General features: G+C 43.8%; 1 protein-coding gene across 2 annotated transcripts in view; it reads left to right on the top strand.

Annotated features, from left to right (window-relative positions):
• The first annotated feature begins 2791 nt into the window (after positions 1-2791).
• HNF1A (HNF1 homeobox A) overlaps positions 2792-11351 on the top strand; it is a 17326-nt gene continuing 8766 nt past the window's right edge. The window contains exon 1 of one of the 2 annotated variants that reach the window (XM_077294289.1): positions 2792-3325. In XM_077294289.1, the coding sequence (XP_077150404.1) occupies positions 3006-3325 (320 nt within the window). In that variant the 5' untranslated portion in view covers positions 2792-3005. The remainder of the gene's footprint in view (positions 3326-11351) is intronic. The other variant, XM_077294299.1, reaches the window with a different exon arrangement.

Below are 11351 nucleotides of genomic sequence, written 5' to 3'. Positions count from 1 at the left end.
CTGATTGGTCTCGCCAGCTGCCTGTCATGGCTGCCACGACCAATCAGCGACGGACACAGTCCGATTAGTCTCTCCCTACTCCCCTGCAGTCAGTGCCCGGCGCCCGCATACTCCCTTCCAGTCACCGCTAACACAGGGTTAATGCCAGCGGTAACGGACCGCGTTATGCCGCGGGTAACGCACTCCGTTATCGCTATTAACCCTGTGTCCCCAACTTTTTACTATTGATGCTGCCTATGCAGCATCAATAATAAAAACATGTAATGTTAAAAATAATAATAAAAAACAAACCTGCTATTCTCACCCTCCGTAGTCTGCCGAGCCGCATTCGACTGCCGCCATCTTCCGTTCCCAGAGATGCACTGCGAAATTACCCAGAAGACTTAGCGGTCTCGCGAGACCGCTAAGTCATGTGCGTAATTTCGCAATGCATCCTGGGAACGGAAGATGGCGGCAGCCGCACGCGCATTGAGAGAGCTTCGCTGGATCCCGGCGGGTGAGTATAGAACTATTTTTTATTTTAATTATTTTTTTTAACAGGAATATGGTGCCCACACTGCTAAATACTACGTGGGCTGTTTTATATACCGCGTGGCTGCTATATACTACCTGGCCAGTGTTAGATACTATGTGGGCTGTGTTTTGTACTGCGTGGGCTGTGCTATATATTACTTGGCCAGTGTTATATACTAAGTCGCCTGTGTTATATACTGCGTGGCTGCTATATACTGCATGGGCTGTGTTATATAGTACGTGGGCTGTGTTATATACTGTTTGGCCTGTGTTATACACTGCGTGGCCACTGTTATATATTGTGTGGCCTGTATTAACGCATCGGGTATTCTACAATATGTATGTATGTATATAGCAGCCACATAGTATATAGCACAGGCCACGTACTATTTGTCTGCTATATACTACATCGCTCCTATATACTACGTGGCCTGTGCTATATACTATGTGGCTGCTATATACATACATATTCTAGAATACCCGATGCGTTAGAATCGAGCCATCTAGTATACATAATATATATATATATATATATATATATATATATATATATATATATATATATATATATATTTATTGTTCTGCCATGAAAGTTTGTGCTGCTAAAGGTGCATCACATTTCGACACCAAAACGCTATTGAGATACATTTATTTTCATTACATACATGTAGTTACCAAAAGGAAGCACTCTGATACTTCCCCTTTAATATTTAAGGCCTTGTTCATACAGTGGTGTTCTGGATTTGAATGCGTTTCATTTAGAATTAAATCAATATTACATGACAAAAATATATATTTTTTTATTATAATCTATACTTTGGTAGACTAAATACCACCACCCCAAAAAAATTGACTAAATCTGCACTGTGCCAACATTAACCTACACTGATTGTAGATGACAATTTTCCTTACTTCTTTCCATTTAAGAAAAAGTTGATTAATAATTGAAATTACAGTATGATGCTGCGCACAATATATTCTACTGACAGTGAGGTGCTATGTCGTTAAGGAGGTTGTTTACTCTAGGGGGCTTTTTTTTACTTAAAGGGTTATTCCCATCCTCATATATGGATATTATTGGATAGTGCTCGTTAACCAAATTTTCTGCTTATTACATTTTTCATACATTCTTGAGATATGAAACCCTTTCTATTGTTTACAGTTTGTTGCCTTAGAGACCGACCACCTCTCCTAGACAGCAAAACATGCAGTGTTGACAACCAATTTGTCAGCGCTTTTTTTTTTTTTAAGCTGAACAGGATCGCTGGAGGTCAATGTTACCTCTTAATGGCTAATTCAGACGTCCGTGCAAATTGGACTGGCCGCAGGTCTCTGGACGTAGCACAACAGCTTTATAGATTTCTATACTGATTTGCATGGATGTCTGAATGAGCCCTAATCCTGGCATCGTAAGTGCAGTGCTTATAAGGTAGACAGTAGTGGTAATAAACTGAGGAAAAGAAAAAAAAATCTTATGAATGGCTGAAAATGCTAATAAGCAGTGCTTGTTTTTACAATGCTGCTCTGACAATATCCATCTATGAAGAAGGGAATAACCCTTTAAATGCATGTGTTTGGGGGTAAAAATCCATTGTTTACAATTTTGTTTTCATTACATTATTTTGCACTGTGAGTTTTACCTGCACACATTCAACTTTGATGTGGTCATAAATCAGGTGAGAGCAAATCAGAAAGAGACAGATAAAAGAGCTACAAAGTCTCCCATCAGAACAAGGTCACTGACAGATTCTCAGATAACTCATTCTGTAACCAGCCATACGTAGGGCAGCACACACCATTTAAACCCAATTGCAAAACATTTTTAGCTCCAAAATGTAAAAGATATTCCCAGCCACTTTGGGGGGGGGGGGTCACAGTTTCCAACCTGTAGTACATGTACCCCAACAGTGTATGTCAAGTCTTTAGGGGGCACTCTCATCGTCTGATATTTCAGTAGGTGGTCTGTGGTGTGGACATATTGGGCACCATTGGTGTAGGGACTAGATTAAGCCGATTCAATCACCAGGGTAGAATTTCATGGCTTCTAAACACTCCCACCACAACCTTGAATTGGTTATCTATAATCTCTATAATCTTCGTTTAGATTTTTCTTGTTTTAATCCCTGATTTTGTCTTCCCTACTCTCTTGTCTTTATTTCCGCTTATTCGCTCTTCCCTTTCTCTCCCCCCTCTCTCACACATGCACTTTGTGCAGAGTTGGGGTCCAAAGTTCAGTAACTTGTGAAGCGCAGGGATAAATATGAACCTTGGAGGATTTACACTGCTCTGATGTAAACAGAGAGTGACAAGGGTCCCTTATCTGCTATGTCTCAGTGAAGACAGTCCGGGGGGTGACCACTTGCTGGTTGTGGCCGCAGAGCAAGTATTTTTGGGGGGGAGGAGGAGACAGAAGGTGGGTAGAGCATGGGCTCCCGCCTGCTGATCCCTATTGCAACCGCAGGATGGTGAGATGTTAGCAGGTAACATTAAGGATGGCGTCTCAGCTTACTTACTTGCAGCAGGAACTACTAAGGGCATTGCTGGACTCAGGTGTTACTAAAGAGACGATTACTAAAGCGCTAAACGATGGCAACAATTACCAATATCCTAGGGATCCTCTGGACGATATGAGTAGTTTGGAAGATGGGGAGCACTGTGTACAGCTTCCCAATGGGCTCGGAGAGCCTCATATGTCAGAAGACGACAGTTCGGAGGATGGGGCAGATTTCACGCCTCCCGTTATTAAGGATTTAGAGAGATTAAGCCCAGAGGAGGCTGCTCATCAGAAGGCCGTGGTGGAACGTCTGCTCCAGTAAGATCTTTCTACACTTTACTCTCCATTACACTGTCTAGACTCTACACTTATGTTCAGATACTTTTTCCTATTTCATGCACCTTCTTTATACTTTATCTTATTTGCATAAATGTATTATATATATACACAATCATGTTGTAGCAGATAAAAATGTTAGAATTATAATACTGCTTGCATGCAGAAAACGCTTTACCTTCAATAGCTACATGACAAAATTGTCTAATGTAAGGCATGTGGACTGTCTCTTGATTATTTGCCCAGTTTCAGAAGACATTTATAAATCATATTCTCTTTTGATCTTAATCCATAATCTCCCATGTTAGGTTTGCAAGTCCTGTTATTTTATCCCAAGGAGAATGATAAAGAACTTCGTTAAGAAACAGTTCTCTCTCAAAGTAGATATCTTCCAATGATTTAGCCTTCACTCTCCACTTTTTAGGCCACCAAGGTTCCAGATATTTATATTGTGTAAAGTCCTCTGAGATGCTGTGGGATCCCTCCATTTTCTTGCTACAATTTTGTCTCTTCTTTGGTGATGCTGATCTTTCTTATAGTTGAGGTTGTAATCGTTCTGCTTATGGTGCTCTGGGTCCTGCTCTGAATCTCCTCAGGGTACTGTGGGTTCTCCTAATCAATGGGGCTCAGGGGGCCTGGGCTGGTTACTAATTATCTAGGCCCTCCATAAGTTGTACACTTATAAACCAAATGGCCGCAGCCTTTTGTGATGATTAACTCTGATGATTAACCACTCTAATGCTACTTTGAACTGAGATACAGCGATAGTGCTGCTACGGACGGCATAACAATAATGTTCTGCTTGACTGCCTGTATCGGGCAAACCACTCAGCTGGGCAGATACAGTTGACTAAATTCCTTCCCTAATTTGGTTTCTGAAGGTTACACGTTTCCAAACAACTTATGTTAATAGCCAACCTTTTCATGAACATCGAATTGAGAAATCCCCAATTTTCCGGAGCAGTCCTGACCAATTATGTCTTCGGGTAGCCAATCACTCTTACCTCTGACCATGTCCACCTTGCAATCCCAGGTTCAGTCCAGTTCTAGAACATGATCTGCTCTCTGGTTAGCTTAGTAGCAAGGTACTGTGCTTCAGCCCCATGCAACCTACAGAATGAAATAAGAGACAGTGTATGCCTGTTTTGGGTCTACTGAGATAGAAATCTCTTCATATGAACTTTCCATTTAAATTGGTTAAGGTGCTATAAATTATCAACCAGCCTCTTGTTTCCTCTGAGTTGATAACTAACTAACTGGGTTACTTATTGTTCACGGAACAAAAGGGAGGTGAAAACGCCCTTAGAAATGACCTTTAAGGATAGACTATGGGGCTGAGGGGCATCACCTATACCCAGAAAAGCATCTATATATTTCTACAAGATCCGTCACATTCAGCGCCAACCCTAAGACATTGTACACGTACTGCACAAGATGGCATTTCCTGGAGATCACAAGGTAATCATTTATGTAAAGAGACTGAGAAAGAGAATTTTGTTTCATGGTACTTTTGGATTCATCCTATCCATAAATAAGTCTGAAGGTTGACTACATCATTAATCTTTTTCAGTTCGGGACATTTATATGCTTGTTTTGCAAAAGACCCTATGGAACACAGGTGGCCCCTTGATATAAGTGCAGCTCCATGTCCCTAGTACATAGCAGTTATTGTTTACCGTCAGGTTGGACTTTGTGCTCAGATAAGAAGGTATCGGTAGCGTAGAGAGGCACCATTTGGCGCTGGGGGAGGGTTTGCCTTGTGTGTCCAGGTGTGTATGGACACACTCTTAGCACATAATGCAGCTCTGAAATATCCAAAATGTTATGACAATATCAATCTACTTTTTACAATCAACCATTTTTGTTTTACTACATTTTCACTTACACATGGAACATTTCATGTTCTCTTCCATTATATAAAAGCAGTGATGGATCTCAGCAGAACAGAGAATGACAGTGCAATTCACAACATTCTATTTACGGTATGTTTAACATGGGTTGTCTTATGAAAACAGTCCCTGTCCATACAACCGATTACGCCATATGGCATTAAATTGGGGTCCCATTCTGAAAGCCATAAAGAGAGTCTCCAAGTTAAAAGGCCAGGCATATACAATCTTACATGGGTCAGCTATTTCATGTGTAATGCTACATTTCCCCCAAGGCTGATCAACAAAAGGTACAGGAGCAAGGCCCATACAGTAAGCTGATGACAAGAGATGAGCGAATTTGCTCGGGTTCCCTCTTATTCAGCAACCTATAGCGCTTGCCTAATAAGCTGCAGGCTGCAGCGTGTTTGTTGTGCCCTCCATGCATATGTTGTGACTTACATTGCCGCGACACATGAAGCTGCGGCGCAGATGAGCCGCTGCCATCCAGGAAGGCGGGTTTCCTCTGCAGCTTATTAGGCAAGCGCTATAGCTTGATGAATAAGAGGGAACCCGAGCAAATTCGCTCATCTCTACTGATGACCTCACAGATATGTCTTGAAAAAGCTTGTCATTGTGAAACAACCTCCTTAATTATTTGAAACAATAATTCAACAAACCAAATGCCATGTGTCCCACAAAATATCATAACGCACTGGTTTCCATTGTGTTATAGTTATACTGAATAGATTTCAGAGTAATTTAATTTCAACGCCTAGACATGGCTAACTTTCTACTATTCTGCTGCCAATAACTGTAATTCTTATATCTGTTCTACATTTCATAGTGTGCAAGTATGTAAGCCATAGTTTAATATTCCACCCACCTGAGCATGACGTATGGCTCTAAGATGCATGAATGCCCTTAGGCCTGTACAAGTCATCCTTTGTTCCATTTGTGGAGAAAATGTGAACACTTCAATGCTACAAATAATTATTCTATGATCTAGAGCAATGTTCCCCAAGCTTTCTAACATTAAGAGCTATATTTAGCTCTGAAAGACGGTCGCAAGCCACATTATCGGTATTAATTATTATTCAATCATTACTCCAAAGCAACATGCCCGCTGCCTTGGGGTCATCCTTGATTCCGAGCTTTCATTCACCCCCCACATCCGATCACTGGCTCGCTCTTCTTATCTGCATCTCAAAAACATTTCTAGAATTCGCCCTTTTCTTACTTTCGACTCTGCAAAAACTCTTACTGTTTCTCTTATTCATTCCCGTCTGGACTATTGTAACTCTCTACTAATCGGCCTCCCTCTTACCAAACTCTCCCCGCTCCAATCTGTCCTGAATGCTGCAGCCAGGATCATATTCCTCACCAACCGTTACACCGATGCCTCCACCTTGTGCCAGTCATTACACTGGCTGGCTACCCATCCACTCCAGAATCCAGTACAAAACTACTACCCTCATCCACAAAGCACTCCATGGCTCAGCACCACCCTACATCTCCTCTCTGGTCTCAGTCTACCACCCTACCCGTGCCCTCCGCTCCGCTAATGACCTCAGGTTAGCATCCTCAATAATCAGAACCTCCCACTCCCGTCTCCAAGACTTTACACGTGCTGCGCCGATTCTTTGGAATGCACTACCTAGGTTAATACGATTAATCCCCAATCCCCACAGTTTTAAGCGTGCCCTAAAAACGCATTTGTTCAGACTGGCCTACCGCCTCAATGCATTAACCTAACGATCCCTGTGTGGCCTATTAAAAATAGAAAAAAAACCAAAACACATAATCAGGGTCCTTGCATCGTGTTCTCATACACTTTATGCAGTTAATAGCCCTCTGTGTCTGTACTGCTACATACTTAGGCTGTTAACTGGTTCATGCAGCTTTAGGGCTGTCCCACACGTCCAGATAATTCCGGTACCGGAATAAATCGGTACCGGAGTTATCCGTGTCCGTGTGCCTGGGAACTCACGGAGGCCATACCTGCGGCACACGTGTGCCGCCCGTATGGCGAGTGGGTACCACACGGAGCGTGTGGTACCCACTCTGCATGGTGCTGAAGCTGCGATTCATATCATCCCTGCAGCAACGTTTGCTGCAGGGAAAATATGAAGAATAGTGTTTAAAATAAAGATCCATGTGTCCGCCGCCCCCCCACCCCCTGTGCGCCCCCCCCGCTGGTCAGAAAATACTCACCCGGATCCCCCGTCGGCAGTCGCTCCTTCCTGGTCTGGCCGCGGCTTACTGTATGCGGTCACGTGGGGCCGCTCATTTACACTCATGAATAGGCGGCTCCGCCCCTATTGGAGGTGGAGCCACATATTCATGAGTGTAATCGGCTGCATACAGTAGAGAAGCCGCGGCCAGACCAGGAAGGAGCGACTGCCGACGGGGGATCCGGGTGAGTATTTTCTGACCAGCGGGGGGGGGGCGCACAGGGGGTGGGAGGGCGGCGGACACCTAAATCTTTATTTTTAACACTATTCTTCATATTTTCTCTATAGCAAACGCTGCTACAGGGAAGATATGAATACCGGCTTCAGCACCATGTGGGGGGGACAGCGCTTACTGTAGCGCTGTCTCCGGCACGCACACGGACCCCAGACGGAGAATGTCCGTGTGAGGTCCGTGTTTTACGCGGACCCATTGACTCTATTGGGTCCGTGTAAAACGTGCGCTCCCACGAACACTGACATGTCTCCGTGTTTGGCACACGGAGACACGGTCCGCACACGGTCCGCAAAAAATCAATGACATCTGAACAGATGCATTGATTTTTATGGGTCTACGTGTGTCAGTGTCTCCGGTACGTGAGGAAACTGTCACCTCACGTACCGGAGCCACTGACGTGTGAAACCGGCCTTACATGAACACCCGAGCCTTACACTATGGCTGGTCCAAATAACTAAAGCAATCGTTACCATCCACCTCTCGTGTCTCCCCTTTTCCTCATAGTTTGTAAGCTTGCGAGCAGGGCCCTCTTTCCTCCTGGTATCTATTTTGAACTGTGATTTCTGTTATGCTGTAATGTCTATTGTCTGTACAAGTCCCCTCTATAAGTTGTAAAGCGCTGCGGAATATGTTGGCGCTATATAAATAAAAATTATTATATTATTATTATTAAGACAACAAAAGATTCTCCACAGAAATTAAACCAAGGCAGAATACTTACATCCAGGGATTCCCACCTTATCCTTATTCAATATTCTTACATCAAACACTCCCACCACGCTAACACATCCAGATTCAGGCACCACCATAGCAGTATTATCCTATGTCTCATAATTTAGCTCTCCAACCATAAGGCCAGTATATGCATATCCAGATCTGTGTGAGGCTTCTCATAAAAGACACCATCTGAAGACCAGCCCTTCCTAAAAGACACCATCTGAAGACCTGCCCTTCCTAAAAGACACCATCTGAAGACCTACCCTTCCTAGATGTTTTGTAGACCTGGTGAAATACACCAAACTGGCAGATAGCCGCCAGACACACATCATGGTCCCACAAGCCAGATATCCAGATGTAGCTCCCGACCTCCAGGTTGGGAATCTCTGGTCTAGAGAGTATTATTATACACAGAATATAGAAATATGTCTATAAGGAACCAGCATTAGCTTATTATCCACATCTAGAACTTCAAGTCACTGACACAGAGAATTGTTCATTTCTCTCAATTTGTGTATTTGTTTTCCATTTGTTCTTATTAGATATGTATTTTAAGCTATGATTCTCCCTGATTGCAGCCATAAATGAATATACAGAAAAAGCCAAAACATGCAAAAATATAGGCAGTGTATCATATATACTATCACAACATGGGCCCATTATAGATGTAAATAGAAATTGCTGCATTTTATAAAAACAAACTTAAAGGGAATCTGTCACCCAAAAAATCGTATATGAGCTAAGGCCACTGACATCAGGAGCTTATCTACAGCATTCTGTAATGATGTAGATAAGCCCCCGATGTAACCTGAAAGGTAAGAAAAACAGGTTGTATTATACTCACCCAGGGGTGGTCCCGCTGCGGTCCGGGTCTGATGGGCGTCGCCGTCCGGGTCCGGCTACTCCTAACTTCATACGATGACGTCCTCTTCCTGCCGTGGCTCCGGCGCAGGCGTACTTTGTCTGCCCTGTTGAGAGAAGAGCAAAGTACTGCAGTGCGCAGGCCTCTCCGACATTTCCCTGCGCCTGCACACTGCAGTACTTTGCTCAGTCAACAGGGCAGACAAAATACGCTTGCGCTGCAGCCGGAAGAAAAGAGGACGTCATCGTATGAAGATGGGAGGCACCGGACCTGGACCGCGACGCCCATCGGACCCGGACCGCCCCTGGGTGAGTATAATATAACTTGTTTTTCTTACCTTTCAGGTTACATCGTGGGCTTATCTACAGCATTACAGAATGCTGTAGATAAGCCCCTGATGCTGGTGGCCTTAGATCATACGATTTTTGGGGTGACAGATTCCCTTTAAAGGAGTTGTCCACTATTAGGATAACCCCCTTCTCGATCTGAATGTTTGGTGCCAATAAAATAAAAACACCTATACTCATTTCCTGTGCTGGCGCTGTTCCACTGGTGTCGTCACTCGCGATCGCGTAGCTCTCGTGCAGTTATGACCACACGTGAGCCCCGCGCCCAATCAGTGCTGGCACCACTACTCCCAACTTCAGACGTATTGAACATCAACAAGTAGTAAGGACTGCGGCTGCTGTCCAACTTCCTCTTGATGTTTGATTTGTCCATAGGTGAGGGCAGTGAAGCCAGCGCTGATTGTAATATGACACGTGGGCCCCATGCCCAAACGAGAGCCCTGGGAAAGAGTGCCGACACCACTGGAGTAGCACGGACACCACTGGAGCGGTGCCAGCACAGGAGGTGAGCACAGATGTTTTTATTTTATCAGCACGGGAACACAGTCTCTATTATGTACATGCAGCATAAACCATGGTAAAGTAAAAATAAACACGGCCCTGTGGGCAAACCAGGAAAACAAAACAAAATGGTATATCATAATCCATACGTCTGCGGGAATCCGCCCCCTCAGGGTTAGAAAAAACACAAACACTACACTGGAGTTAGCTTCTCAAGACACACTGAATGCCTCAGGAGGCTGACTATTTAAACACCAGACCACACCCTGGCGTAAAGGGAAGGTGGACAACCTCCCACCTGCTCAATGGTTGTCCACAAAAACCCAGCCCCTAAAATGGCCGCTAATAGCCTCAGTGAGAAGTAACGCTCCTCCAGTACTTTGCCAGTGACTTTGACACAGCAGCTGTTAGGATCAGAGGATGCCACTGCAGGCACCCACCATGTTGCAGAAATTTAGAGAGGTTTTCTGCTGTAGCACAAAACAGGGGAATTCCAAACAAATGAGTATATACATTCTTGCCTCCAACTACGGCAGACAGATTAATTCTCAATCTTCTTGGAATGTCCAGAACCTAGAATGCTTTAAAGAGGACCAGTCGCCTGCTCAAAACAAACGAGTTAAAAACCTTTTAAATATCCCTAAATTCCCTCATTCTGTCACTCCCTTCACTCTACACTGCATCACTCCATTGAAGATATATTCAATTTTGTTTCTTCTGGAGCGCACCATGTGAAATCTCTCCCTGCAATCCAACTGGGCATTTCTTCTGAGTCTTTAGATGTTTGCTCTTTCACTCCTCCTTCCCAGTCATTGACGATAACAGCTCAGAAGCTGATCTAGCTGTCTAGTAATCTCAAGCTGTGATTGGCAGTGTCTGGGAGGGAGGGGTGAAAGTGCATGCCATCAGAAAAGATTCTGCTTGCAGACCAATAGGAATATCTTCAGAGATTTCACATATTGCGCTCCAGAAGAAACAAGTGAATATCTCTGCAATGGAGTAATGCAGTGCGAAATGGAAAAGAGGAGCAGAATGTGAAGAGCACAGGGATTTTTACAAAGAATTAAACTAAATTTTTGTGAAGAAATGACCAAAGGGAACAGGTCAGTGGATTCTTGCTGCTTGAGGCACAGGCAGCTCCATTATTGCAGACATGTATATTTCACTCTAAAACTCTGCGGCATTTCAGAGAAAATATACTTTAAATCAGTAGCCAGGGATGATTAGTCACAGAGATATCTTCA

Source organism: Ranitomeya variabilis, chromosome 1, assembly GCF_051348905.1.
Source record: "Ranitomeya variabilis isolate aRanVar5 chromosome 1, aRanVar5.hap1, whole genome shotgun sequence".
Classification (NCBI taxonomy): Eukaryota; Metazoa; Chordata; class Amphibia; order Anura; family Dendrobatidae; genus Ranitomeya; species Ranitomeya variabilis.
This window is presented reverse-complemented; position numbering and strand designations above follow the sequence as displayed.